At 36.3% G+C, this 14,886-nt stretch overlaps 1 protein-coding gene across 1 annotated transcript in view; it reads right to left on the bottom strand.

Moving 5' to 3' along the window:
• Positions 1–530: 530 nt before the first annotated feature.
• The window catches only part of LOC144034206 (uncharacterized), a 55,648-nt gene continuing 41,292 nt past the window's right edge, over positions 531–14,886 (bottom strand). The window contains exons 11-26 of the mRNA XM_077542790.1: positions 14,474–14,752; positions 12,625–12,726; positions 12,265–12,423; positions 12,062–12,163; positions 11,122–11,180; positions 10,870–11,017; positions 10,702–10,806; positions 10,424–10,576; positions 8,718–8,885; positions 8,462–8,635; positions 6,310–6,399; positions 6,132–6,215; positions 5,187–5,305; positions 4,548–4,656; positions 4,208–4,371; positions 531–3,053 (exon numbers count right to left, since the gene is read on the bottom strand). Coding sequence (XP_077398916.1) covers positions 2,897–3,053; positions 4,208–4,371; positions 4,548–4,656; positions 5,187–5,305; positions 6,132–6,215; positions 6,310–6,399; positions 8,462–8,635; positions 8,718–8,885; positions 10,424–10,576; positions 10,702–10,806; positions 10,870–11,017; positions 11,122–11,180; positions 12,062–12,163; positions 12,265–12,423; positions 12,625–12,726; positions 14,474–14,752 — 2,172 coding nt within the window. The 3' untranslated portion in view covers positions 531–2,896. The remainder of the gene's footprint in view (positions 3,054–4,207; positions 4,372–4,547; positions 4,657–5,186; positions 5,306–6,131; positions 6,216–6,309; positions 6,400–8,461; positions 8,636–8,717; positions 8,886–10,423; positions 10,577–10,701; positions 10,807–10,869; positions 11,018–11,121; positions 11,181–12,061; positions 12,164–12,264; positions 12,424–12,624; positions 12,727–14,473; positions 14,753–14,886) is intronic.

Raw genomic sequence — 14,886 nt, 5'->3', positions numbered from 1 at the left:
ACCCAATAACCTAAGTGGGCATCTCGGACCGTGCGGGGCATTATGGGTAAGGGAAATTTTGGGGCTACCAAACAGTATTCGAAACTAGCGGAAAGCAACAAAGGAAGCTATGAAATGGGACAATTAATTAGACGCGTTGCGCACTTCGCTTATAGCATCCTTTGGTGCAGTACGGTAATGTCACCAACAGATGGTGCTGTTACAACGTGCTGTTTCTGCTTTTCTGACTTTTTGCACAAGCTGAGATAAGGCTGGCAGCTTGCCCATGTAGTACAACAGCACTTACAACAATTCTGCAATTTTGTCATTGAAATCATGGGGTTAATTAAATTCAAAAAGAAAATCAACATAAAGACCAGACTAGAGAACTCAAATTTTATGTAATTACTATTATTATATTCTTCATGTGTGACCGCATGTACTGAAAGCCCACACTGCAATTGTGCCACAAGTAACTAAATCAACTAAATTAATCCTCAAATGAGAACATTATCTGATTATTATTTTTTAAATGAACCAACAACAAGAAGTTTACAGTGGAGAAGAATTTATTCAGGAAACTTCTCACCAAAGACAGGGAATGTGGAATAACAACAATAAATATCCAACATGAAGAGCATAACCAGCATACATGCTTACTGACATGAAAAACAAAACACAACAAAACAAAAACAGTAGTATGTTTTAATTTGTTGTAAATAATTGTAGTAGTTTCTTTTAAGGAATGCAGAAAGAACAGCAATGAAAATATGGCATCAATTCCATAAATCAAATTGACTTTTCTTTCTAACAGCATAGAAAGTAAATACACCAGTAAATGTAAACAAAATAGACATAATGCTGACATTATTTGAATATTAGGTATAATATACTGCATATATGTAAAGACAGCTTACTTTCTCTCTGAGCCCAAAGGAGGCAGTGAGTTAAAGTATCAAAGAAGGCAAAATGCAATGGCCAAGATCAAAATATAAGAAGTGTCATTCTCCTCAGACTCACGGTATCAATGCAAGCCTACTTTCCCCCCCATGTTAAAACTTCACAATACAGTCTGGATGTTAAAAACATCATAAGCACATAATGATGTTGATGTTGATGTTTGAGGCACAGCATTTAAAAAATAATAAAAAATTCAGCAGTACACCTCCCAAAATATTTAAGGCACAGCGTTACAAGCATACTTGACATTTTTTTTACAAACCTGTTTTGCCCAACAAGCAATTAGCAATGCAACTTGAACACAACTTTTATTCATCAGTATAAATTAATTTGTAAAAGTTGTGTGAATCTCGCGCTCGGCACTTTTACAGTGTTTTGTCATAACCCTGTAATGTAGTAACAACCAGTAAGACCAACATAGTGACAACACTTTTTAACATAAAAAAAACCCTCCTTAAAGATTGTCTGCAAAATGAACATGAAAAACTTTTTTTATACTGAGCCCATTTTTTTCTGAGACAAATTATCACCAAGTAGCAAATGAAAATTTACTCAAAGTCTATAACCTTTTTATGCAACTGAATGGTTTACAAAACAACTTCTGAAAATGTAATAGTGGGTTTGTACTTTTTTGTTAGGCCCATTTGAAACTCTACCTTTCAAAGGTGACTTTGTCATCAGGACAGTAATAAATACATTAGATTATTCTGGGAATATTATTGTGGAAGTACTTATCGGAACATACATTCTCTTAACTTTACCAATTAATCCAAAACATTCAAATGTTTGTAGTTATAGAAGAACAAAAATAATATAATCGGTTCATACTTGTGGGTAAGCTCGATGCTACACTCACTGGCCACCACTTTAGGGACACCTGCACAATGTAATGATTTAAAAGAACTATACTGCTCTGTTTAGTTTGTTACGATTATACAAACTACAACCACACACACACAAAACATATTGTTACATCATTACCTCTCTAACAGTATCAACCAAAACGGAGCATTTTACCTTTGTAGAGACAGTTTGAGAAGTAACGCATGCATTAGACCTTGTGCAGGTGTACTTAACTCATTCACTGCCATTGACGGCTATAGACGTCAAAAATTCATTTTCATTTTCATTCATAACTATTTCTAGTTTAACATTTTTTCCCACTATTGTTAACAAAAGTATAAAAACCTATAATTTTTTTAAAATATTAGAACCGATATAACATTTTTGATTAATCGGGGGTTAACTAGTAAAGTCATGCGATTAATTACATTTAAAAATTATAATCACCTGACGCCCCTAATTTGTTATAATTTTTTTCTTAAAAATTTTTTTTTTTAAATATTTATCTTATTATTATTTTTTTTTTAAAGAAAAGGATATTAAAAATTAGGAGCATCAGGTGATTAAAAATTGTAATCGTAATTAATCGCATGACTTCACTAGTTAACTCACGATTAATCACAAATTTTATATCTGTTCTAAATGTACCAAAAAAATCTAGGTTTTCATACTCTTGTTAACAAAAATGGAAAAAAAATATTAACTAGTAAAAATAGAATTTTTGACGTCTATAGCCGTCAATGGCAGTTAATGAGTTAATGAAGTGTCTTTGAGTTTATGTTTCAAATTGATAACGATCCATAAACAAAGTTATTGATAGTGATACAAAAAATAAAAATACATATAATTATAGTACATGGTCAACATGTACTATTTGTTTTCTGAAACCTGCGATTTCTGTGTATGATATTGCAACACAACTAGAGCTCGTTTACAAATAATGTTACGCTTGGCAAATGTGACTCTCTGCGTGATGTCAATTTGAAAGAAGCACGCATGCTTTCAAATAGAATTGGGGCCCATAAATACAAATAAAGTTGATCCCAGAGAACATGTGTGATATCTTCTGATTGTGACACGTGCCCTCACCCTCAAACATATTGACGGTGGACTTTCAAACCTCCGTGACCTTACTGGTCGGCTCCGGCGCCTTCTCTTCTTTCGCTTCTTTCGCTTCTTTCTGTTGTGGCGCTACTTCATCTTCATCATCAACGCTGAGGTCCAGCCGCAGGTTATCCAGAGTCTGGCGAATTGTCAGAGTCTCCTTACGCCTAAAAGGGCAAACGATGACACTTTGACATTTGTTTCAGAAGACTCACTTACACCAGCCGCCCGCAACATGTGGACTCTCGCAAGGAGGGAAAAGCACAACAATTCAAAAGGCTACAAGAACATCTCGAGGCAGCTCGATGTTCCTGTGACTACACTTGCGCATATTAATCAGAAATTTAAGATCCACCGGACTAGTGCCAACCTTTCTGGATGTGGCCGTAATTGATGATACATTGAAGAGATGGATAAGAGTCATGGTTTGAAAAGATTTAATTTTCATTTATTATTACCACTCAGTGTGTGTTGAGAGTAGTGTTAATTTCATTAACGAAAACTAAACAAAAATATTTTCGCCAACACACATTTTTCACCGGACTAAAACTAGACTAGACTAGACTAAAATTCTCGTTAATAAACAATAACTCTCTGGGACAAAATCATTATGCATTTTTGTCAACTAATAAATGAGATGGAAATGTACTTCACTTAATTAAAAACTGGACTAAAATCTATGGAGATTTTAGTTCCTCAACAAAAACGAGCCAAAAATTATTTTTGATTTTGTAAAATCCTGTCTGTGACACTGTCATGTGACACGCCCCCTTTCAAATTTGCAACTAGAGAGTGCAACATGCACAAACACATGGGACATACAGGAGGAGGATTCCCGGTGAACGGTAAAAAAAAAAAAAAAAAAGAAGAAATAAATTTTAGTTATAACGTAACATTAATCCAGTGGCTACAACGTTCCAACAATAATTTTAATCCAACCACTAACTAATGTTGGCTAATTAACTAGCTCCTAGCATGGAGCCATAGTAGCCACTTGTTGATCTACTGTAATTGTGTGTCAAGTTGTTTTTCATCAAAAAGATGAGAGAACATTTTAGGTGAAATCATTTTGGATTCGAAATGCTCAACATTATCTGCTGACAAACAAATATACGGAGCCAAAAATGATTGTCCTGACTAAAACTAGACTAAAACTGTTTTTGTTGACTAAAACTAGACAAATCAAATTATGGACTAAAATGCTATTCTTATAGTTGATTAAAAGTTGACTAAATAAAAACGGGATGAGGTTGACTAACTATGATAACAAATAAATATTAACACGTATGATTGAAAGTGGACTAAAATGTCGAGAGCATACTTAGTTTGCAGGTGTTGGTCAAGCAGCTGCCTCTGAAGCCGTCCGTTAGCTTCCCTCTCCTCGGCCAGTTCCCGTTGACAGTGACGCAGTTGAGCGTCCCTCCTGCTGGCTTCCTCCTCGGCCTCGTTCAGCTGACGCTTCAGCGAGCGGATTCTCTGGGCCATCTGCATGACCGATCGACAGAGTCATTGGGAGTGCATCAGGGATCAACTCTAAGCCCCTTTTCTCTTTGCAGTATTTAGGGTCCCTTCACTATATATTCAGATTTGAATGTTTTTCAAGAACGCTGTCAGCTTTAAATGAACATTATTTGACCATGTTGTGTGTGTGTGTGTGTCACCAGGTCTTTCTGCTCAGCTGCTATCCTGTGCTCTTCCTCCATTTGATCGGTCAGCTCATTGATCCTCCGCTCCAGTTTACCAATAGTGTTTGAAAGAACGGCTTTGTTCCTACCAAGAACACAGATATCGCGATATCACAGCGATATGTTTTCGAATTGATTTTTAAACATAAATTTTTTTATGGGAATATTCAACAAAACGTCTTACTTAGGGTTAGGATTCACACATTAAGCATGGAATAATGTTCTATTAATGGAACATTAAGCCTTAATATTTTATATCAGTGCTGTTCAAACATGAAACAGACTGCAACCTGTTTGTTAAATGCAGTGGCTCAGTTATAAGGCTGAATTTTCAGATAAATAAATACATTTTCATACAAATCTTACAGTGTATATGTACAAGTTTATTGATTTGTATTTTCTAAATTTGAGTAAAAAAATAAATAAAAAAACCGCAATAATCAATTTATAGATTCGCATCGGGATCAATCGGTATCGAATCGAATCGTGACCTATGAATCGTGATACGAATTGAATAGCCAGGTACGAGGCAATTCACACCCCTAATAGATACCAACACACATTTGATGCAATTATTTTACAGAGGGGGGAAAAAAAATCCGTTTGATGCAGTACCTCTCCTCAGTTCTCAGAACATTCTCCAGCTCTTTGACACGACTCTCCGTCTTGGAGATGACGTCCTCCAAAGGTTTGGCGCTCTGAACCTCATCCATCTCCAGACGCAGTTCACGATACTTCAGACAGACAGATACATTTTGATAACACTTGCCGTAATGTGAGCGCTATGAGATCGCTTTTTTTTTTCTACTTTAATGATCAGATAAGGCTACCATCTCAAATGTGCTAATTTCATCAAGGTAGAAAAGAGGCTGTGTATAATATGCAAATCTATATAATATAATATGATAAATCAAAATGAGTGTGTTAATTTTGAGTTAATTTAAAGTACCTTTAACACCACTAATTTTTTTCACGTGCGATTAATGACCTCCCCTTACTTGGAAAGCCTTCACGGGGGGAGTTCCAGTCGCATGCAGCAGACACGCCCACGTCAAAACTTAGCAGTAATAAATGTAATAATAATAATGCATATATTTGTGGAGACTGTGCAGAATTTCACAAGTTACTTCATCATAAAGATTAGATAGCAATGAAAAGAAAAATGAACTGAGCTGTCACCAACGTTTGTTTTTACAGTACATCGTTCTAATTTTAACTACATTTTATGAATTATTAAGGAATTACTGTATCAATGACTAAAAGACACAGCCATATTTCTATTCGTTTAACATTTTTTTCCACTTTTATATTAACAAGAGTATGAAAACTTATTAATAATATTTTATTGTACATTTAAAACAGATATATCATTTGTGATTAATTGAGTTAACTATTGAAGCCATGCGATTAATTTCGAATAAAAATGTGAATCGCCTGACAGTCCTAAATATAATATAATATAATATAATATAATATAATATAATATAATATAATATAATATAATATAATATAATATAATATAATATAATATAATATAATATGCAAATCCCATACACACACCTGTCTTTCAATGATCGCCTTGTCAGTTTCCAGTTGGTCGTTCAGATCTTTCTCCTGAATGAGCTTCAGCTGCAGCTGCTCAGTCTTGACAGGAAACATGAACATGTGTCAAAGAAAATTCCGCAGATCAAATCAGAAATAATAAACGGTGAACTGCAGTGCAGTGCAGTTTGCGTACCTGTTCAATAGTTCTCTTTTGCTTGGCGGCCCATCTCTGCTCACTATCATGCAGCTCCTCCACATCACTCTCCAGATCAATCATTTTCTCCTAAGAATAAGAAATACAACCTTTTGAAAGTAACTATGTCGGGTTCATGACATGACCTTATCGGCAAAACACACGCTAGTTATACAGAAATGGCACAGATTCGCTATGTTCGGAAATAGTGACATGATGAATTTTGGGGATTATGGAATTTGCACACTGATTGCTAAACAGGATTTACATAATTAATACCCCATTAACCCCAAACTGTTGGTATGCATGGCTGATTAATTAAAGTGGACATCTTGGTTTTCAGTCATTAGGTCATGCATGTAAATAAATCCTCATAGAATTATTATTATTTTTTTAAATAGACACAGGAACAAATATGTTTTTTATAAGCGCACATTTAAACTTTTCCACAATCATGAATTTTCAGTGTCCCTTGTCAATTTATTTGCCAAAACATAATATAATCATAAAATGGCACAGTGGCCAGACTATCATGACAAGTAGGGGTAGGAATCTTTAAGTCTCATGATTCGATTCAATTCCGATTTTTGGGTGAATCGATTTTGATTAAAAATGATTTGGTTGACTGATTTTTGCTTCAATTTATAGATGTTCAAGCAATCGTAATGATTTACTCCAGTCTGACTCGCTAATGCTAATTAGTGCTCTACTCGCGGCACTTTTATCAGTCAAAAGAACGGCTCCACGCTGCAAAAAAAAAAAAAAAAAAAAAAAACTTTTATTGGAATAACTTGATCGTGACTTTTTCCTTCTACTCTCTAATGTGGCTACAACCTAACAGTGTATCAGACCGCGTGGAACCACACTGCCCCTAAGTGGCCAAATCGGGTACAACATGAACAGTGCTCCCAATAAAGAAACACACAAACAAAGGGAAGACAGTATAAAATAATTTAAATAAAATCGATTCTAAATTGTACGAAATGAGAATCGCGATTCTTATGAGAATATTTTTGGGCAAACCCCTAATGAAAAGGTTCAAATTTCAGTTTGAATCTTTCTATTTGATACTTTTGAACGTCAAGCTTCTAGATAACTGTCAATATATGATTCATGTAAGCATATACTGTATGAACAACAGTAACAAAGTCACAATATCAACTTCAAGATTATGCACAACAGCTAGAAAAACTGATAGTTACAAACTTCACCCAAACAGCTGATGGATGACCATCTGACTTTCAGCAGTCATAATCAATCACTAAAACAGCCTTTAAACTGCAGGAAAACATGCTCGAAGCAGACCAGGTGAAAGTTGCCCATGTTTATTTGATTTATTTATTCTTATCTCCAGTCGCTTTAATTATTGTAATAGTGTAGACTGGACTCCCCCAATAGAGCATCAAACACCTGCAGCTTGGGTTCTGACCAAAACAACGAGATCACAACATATTACTAGAGAATAGATTTTAAAGTTGGGATGCTAGTGTAAACATCACTGAATGGTTTAGGTCCTGAACACATGAAAGAAATTGCTCATGGAATGTAAACCCAGTATGGCTGTGAGGTCTTCAGACTTCAGTCAATCGGAGCCCAGAGTTAAAAAAGAAAACATGGTGAAGCAGCATTTTGCTGTTATGCCGCACGCAAATGGAATAAACTGCCAACTGAAGTGAAAACGTATAAATACTTTTAAATCCTGGTAAAAAAAAAATTAAAATCTCCATACCTTTTAAAGCATTTTTAAAAAGCAAATTATGCAAAATTATGTTCCTCCAATGTACATTCTTTTAGTAACTTAAGATAGGTTTTATTTCTTTAGCTGCTTTTAAATGTTGTTCTTTTAATTATTTGAAACATATTGTGTACCTTGTTTATGAAAAGCACTAAATAAATAAAGCCGCCTTGCTTAAAATACCCCTGCCAATGTGATAGGATGCAGTTTCAGACCAGTGCAAAGTATACCGACAACAATGACAACATATTTCCATACAACCCAAAGTAAGCTTGTCCTGATCATGGTTGTGGGTGAGCTGCAGCCTTTCCCAGCTAAGTTTGAGCAAGTGGCGCTATGCACCTTGGACATTTTTCTGAATCTGAAATCAGATCTGAAGGTATTCCATCAAAGCAAAATCCCAAGTGATCGGAATACCTGAGCTTGCTTGACTTGTTTGGCCAGGTCCTCTTTGGCCTGCATGGTGGTCTGCAGTTCCACTTGGAGGTCGTACACGGTCCTCTCTGCCTGCTTGCACTGCAGCTGGAGTCGCTCTCTCAGCTGGATCTCTTCCTCCAGCGTCTGCTCCTTGTCTATCAGCTTACCGGACACCTGCGTCACGCCCGTGTCGTATTGTCACACACAAATATTCTTCCGGTTATAGCGCCTAGCCTTTCGCGTGGTCCGGACTCACATCTCCTTGCAGCCTGATGACGAGCGCATGGACTCTTTGCAGCTCCTGCTCCTTCTCCAGCAAAGATTCCTCCAACTCCTCCATCCTCAGTTGGGCATCCTGACGCAATTTCTGCTGAAGATTCAACTCCGCTGCGGACTGAGAGGACGTCTGCAGGGCCTCGGCCAGCTGGACACACAAGTCACACATGGCTTGATGCCACTTTTTTTTTTTTTATAATACCTGCAGAACTTTTGATATAAAAAAAAAAAATCATTCAATACAATGACAAAGAATGACCTGTATTTCTGAAACTGCCTCAGTATAGCGCCAACTAGTGCAGAGGAGGACTTAGGGATGGTTATCGTTCAGATTTTAACGATATCATATACTCATATCGATACCGCTTATTGATCCGGTGACTTAACGGTTAGAACGGTTTAGAAAAAAATAGAGCAGTCAAATAAAATGTTTAAATCAGATTAATCACATATTAAAATTTGGATTAATCATGATTAATCACTTAATTAAAAAGGCTTTTTATCAATATTTTTGCCCGCCAAATTTAAAGACCAACTGTTATGTGTTGATTTTTTCAACATTTATTGTTATGCGGACGTCTTCAAAAAAAAAAGTATTCACTGCACACACTCATCCTCCTCTTTTTCTAATCAGTTAATTACTTGCAAAATTAAATCAATAGTTTGACATGAACACATTTTCTGAATCATTTATGTAATGCTTTACTTTAATGTTTATTGCTCAAACACAACCTGTGCTACCTTTAATGTAACCATCCGCTGTCAGTTTAAGGATCATCTGTGGTCAAAATTAATAATGTGATTATTCTGCGTTAATACATGATTAATGCAATTTTTTTGTGATTAATCAATTAGTTAACACTTTAACTTTGACAGCACTAGAAAAAAAACACCAAAACAAAAATATTATATTTAACACTCTTTTTTTTTTTAAATGTTTTTTGTTTTTAATTACTTGATGTATATGTAAAATAAAAATATAAAAAATATATATTTACAGAAAAGAAATACGATTATACGGTGAAGCATGATATAAAAATTACTTATTGTAAAATGAAACTATGCGGGGCAAAACGTTTGGAACATGAAAAATCTTTTTTTGTGAGGTGAGATGTACATTTTCTATGTTTGTCTGAGGACTTACTCGAAGTCAGATTTTTTTTGCCTTTAGTATCAGGGGCTGGTATCTACAGCTTCTACAAGAACCCGGTACCAACAAATAAGGCCCGTATCAGCTTGATACTGATTCCTGTACTGGTGCTCGCCCCTCTAATCAACATTACTTACTGTATATTAATAGTAAACGTATAGAAACAAGTTGGACTTGTATGAACTTAGTCATAAAGAGGTAACAAGGCAACGTTCTCTTGTGGCCATTTTCCGATCAGTAACTAGAAATTAGAAGAATTGAAAATGATCGTAATTTTATGCAATTTTAAGAGAACTAGCTTTACAGTATTGGGATGTATAGGTCTTTCTTAAAAATTATCTGTCTTTTTTTGGGGGGGGAAATGTTAGATATCAAAAGTACTAGTGGTATCAGTACTTGGTATCGGTGACTATTTCAAAAGAATAACCATAACTTCTTCTGTGTGTGCGCAATGCGGTCTCTAAAAAGTTGTGATATGATTAAAAATGAAAAAAAAAAGCTTTAGCTTGGGTCATGTGACGTGTGTGTTAGTGCACCTCCGTCTCCAGTCTGACGACAGTGCTGCTGAGTTCAGACGTCTTCTTGCTTTTGCTGTCTTTGTCCACTTCCAGCTCCTCCAGTTCTCTCTCCGCCAGCCACAGCTTCTCTGCCAGCGTCTGAGAGTGCAACGTCTGCTTCTCAAGGCTGTCCTGCACGCGCGCGCACACACAAACACACACACAGCAGTTTTGATTAGATTCAGCAGAACTGCAGATGTATATAACGAGTTAGTAGATTCATATCAACACAAAAGCGTGTTTTATTTTGCGCGTACCTCAGCATCCTGGATCTTGTTTTTAAGGGACTGCTGGAGGAAGCCGAAGGCGTATTCCTGAGTGTTGGCCTCCACCATCATGTCGCGGGCCTGCTTCACCTCGATCTGCACGCATGAACATCAGTCACTCACCACAGTTGTGTGCAGATCCACGGATGCGTTTTGTACCTCCATCTCTCTCTGCTTCTCCACCAGAACCTGATGGCCTCGCTCCATCTCGATCATTTGTTCTCGCATTCGCTTCATTTCATTGGCCAGCTGAGTGTTGGTCCTCAACAGGTCTTCGTTGTTCACCAGCAGGCCCCGCATTTCAAACCTGGAGGCGGGTATTGTACAGTCTTTATCGTTTCTATTCTATTCCGGAACGTTTACACAAGAAATAAGCACGAAGTTGGTTGAGAATGATCATGATGAGATCACCTGATCTGGTTCCTCTCTTTCTCCATCTCGACACTCTCAGCCTCTAGGAACTGGTTTCGCTGGAGAGGAACATGAGGTGTCAAACAACAGCAAAATGGTGTTTTAAAAACTATTTGGTTGGACACTATACAATAACGTTTTGGTATAACAATTCAAAACTGAGAGGTCATTTATAATATTTTGGATACCTGAGGTCCAAAATATTAGGGATATACCGATTATTGGTGCCGGTATTTGGCATTTTGACAAATTTCAGCATCGGCCATTTTACAAATTTGAAGGCCGATAAAGCTGGTATCTCACAAAGCAAATTTAGGGTTTTCATTAGGATTTGTAAGATAAGTAAGTTCTTACTTGTGGCAAAGACATTGCGAACATATTCAGACAATTTTTTACTTTTGAAACCTTTTACGAAAACCCCAAATTATTATTATTATTATTAATTAACTACATTCGCATGCATTTGTCGCTCAGTGACATACAAGGAACTTTTCATTTATGGATCTATTTAAAATTTCACTTCATAAAAAAAATATGCTAACACTGGGAACTATTTTTAAAAATTAAAACAAAATGTAATTAATAAATTATGTTGAAATTTTGGAAAAACATTTACAGTAGAAAACTTAACGGAACTATTTACTTGCTTAATTTTTAATTTATCTTAACACATGTTGATGACCCTGGAAAATCCCTGGAATTTATGTTAGATTTTTTTTAAACAAATCTGTCAATTCTTTATACGTTCAAAATTATTATTATTTTTTTTTTACGCTAATATTTTAACTTTTACTGCAAATGAATATCATCTTATTTACATGCATGCATATATTGATATCGGTATCAGCATTGGAAAAAAACATTTTGATCTATCATTACAAAATATCCCCTCCCATACCAATGCAAAATTGCTCATAAGGATTCTGATTGCGAGGCCCACCTTCTGACAGTTGTCCAACTGTTTGGTCAATTCCTCAATAAAGTCTTTTCTACTAAGGCCTCCCATTGTGGAAGAGCGCATGCTGTAATGGATTGGGATCACCTAGAGCAAAGGAAGCGCAATAAACAGTACAGTAATTCCACATGATAAGAAGCTAAATGTAAGTTCAGGTCGAATGTCACAATGTTTGTTTGGTAACATACAGGGTTGGGAACATCGTTCCTCCTCTTCAGCAGATTATCGTAGGCCGAATATCGCGAGCGAGGGGGGATGACCCCGCCCCCGCCCATCGGCACAGGGCTGTTGCTGCGACTGTTGAAGGTTTGCAGGTTCAACTCTGATGTGGCGGGAGACATTCCACTCTGGATGAAGATGGAAGTGAGGTTCAGTCAAGTTAAGCACAGTCTAACTCCTTTTTATATCTAAATACAATTTTTAATCGATTACTTGGTGAGATGTTTGGCCTGATCTCCCTTAATTTTATGTATGTCTATTTATTTTGGGAATAGAGTTCTATGTCTGTATTGTTATAAGCATATGTTTCAAGCAAAAATGTTACAAACCTTAAAGTCATTTGCTCGGTACATGGGGTTATAATCAGCAGAGGCGTTCACATTCATGCTGTAGGGACTGTTGAACACTCGAGGGCTTTCAAGATACATTGCCTGTGAAAAAAACAAGAACAAAAACATTTACACAGTTGTTATATGGCAATTATTTAACTCTTTATCCAGGAAAAATATGCATATATTGCTTTACATATTCATTCTAAAGTGGGAGAAAATAGATGAATGGAAACAGCCAAGAGGATACATGAAATCTGTATTTTGACCAACAGGTGGCAGTGTTTGACAACAGGTAAGGTGCATCAGACAACATCCATCCATCCATTTTCTTCAGCCATTGTCTTCTTTACGTTTAGCAGGAGGCTACCCCAGCGGATTTGACCGGCGGTTTGCACCCAGAACCCGTCCCCAATCAGTTGCATGACACATACGGATAAATGGCCACACACTCACATTCACACCTGCATGTGGGCTATTTAATTATTTATGCATGTTTTTGGAATGTGAGAGTCTGGATTAAAAAAAAAAAAAGGCTAACAGGGTTTAGAATACACCGCAAGGTTATTATAGTTAATGAAAATGAACAAAATAGCCAAAATTAGAATTAAAAAAAATATTTTCGTCAAGAAAATATAAATGATTTAAATAAAAGAGAATAAACTGAAGCTATCAGCTAACTAAAACCAAGTATTATTATAATGAAAATGTCCTTCACTTTCGTCTTTGTCTATTAATACCTTACGATATTTCAGGGTTAATTTTAAATGTAATTATTTCAGTATTGCTGCGCAGGAGGAAGGTCAAACAGTCGTTTCTAAATTGTACTTTACTTTATCACATAACACTTAGTGAGATTTTAAAAAAAAATGCACGACAAATACTCAATATATTAGAAAAGAACGAGAACTGTTACTATAACCAATTAACCCCTTCAGACCCATAGATGGTCCCAGTGGACATGACATATTTGTATGTCTAAACCAATAAAATGCATAATTGAATTCATGATTGGATCTTACATTTGCATGATGTTAATGTTAAAAATGTTGCATATAAGCTTATAGGTTTACAACACGTTACAGCCATATTATCCTGGTGTCCACTATAACAACTAAAAACATGAGATAACCCCCCAAAAACATTTCCATGTTGTTCTTATGTGGGAAAAGAGTCAAAATTAGCAAAAACAAATACATTTTGCCAAGCAGAAAAAATGCGGGTCTGAAGGGGCTAAAACTAAATTAAAACAAATCATAAAAAAAATAATAGTAAATTAAAACAATTATGAAAACTATGTGAATTCTAAATACAAAAGTCAAAATGAAAATATAAAATCTATAATGAAAAATTCAAAAATTATTATAACCCACTTATAGGACCTATTAGCTGTACTGAAAAAAAATGGTGTGTTGAATTTATTCAATTTTATTTTGTAAAGTAGTTGCGCAAAATAAAACCATTTGGATCCAGATAAATTTTTTTAAGTAGAGTTTACATCGACTTAAAATTTTTATCTGTGTCCAGATGATTTTATTATATATGATAACTACTGGATGAAATAAAATGGAGTAAATTCAACAAACATTTATTTTTCAGTGCATGTGAGAAAAATATGTCATTCATCAGTAAAGACAAAAAAAAAAACCTTCACCGTCCATCTTGCCAGTCAATGCCAGAAAATGTTTGTTACGGCCCCTTAGAATTGTCAATCACTCTACAGGCCGACCCCCTTTCCCCACGCCCCCCTGCATACATAAATGCTCTCCCTTCTGTGAGTCACACACATATACCCTCCAAAACACACACACAGACACACAAAGGAAGGGCACTGATTAGCCCCACCCACCCGATCAATTTCAAAGTCCCGCGAGGCGACTGACTCCATGGACCCTTGGAAGTTGTTGATCCCCGGCCGAGTGGTCTCCCACCGGGACAGCCTGGGGCCGTTCTCCCCCTGTGACCCTCCGCCTCCCGGACCATCTGCATCCTTGCCACTCAAGCCGTTGCTCTTCAGATCGTTGTCGAGGAACAGCTGATATTTGGGGCTGGGTGGCACGGTTCGAGGAGTGGAGGGCTCTTCCTCGGACAGGCTGTCCGACTGCTTGTTTGATTCGCTTTCAGGCTCCTGAAAATAAGAGAGGAATCGTTTTGGTTATCATATGCACACGGGAACGTTATACCATGGAAGGGTGATTTTAGTGGTCGTGTGCTGATGTTGTTCAGCTAAAATGAAAGCAGTTGCATTTTATTCCCACATGT

The sequence above is a fragment of the Vanacampus margaritifer genome, chromosome 14 (genome assembly GCF_051991255.1).
Source record: "Vanacampus margaritifer isolate UIUO_Vmar chromosome 14, RoL_Vmar_1.0, whole genome shotgun sequence".
Taxonomy (NCBI): Eukaryota; Metazoa; Chordata; class Actinopteri; order Syngnathiformes; family Syngnathidae; genus Vanacampus; species Vanacampus margaritifer.
Note: the sequence above shows the minus strand (reverse complement) of the source record. Positions and strands in the feature narration are given on the sequence as shown.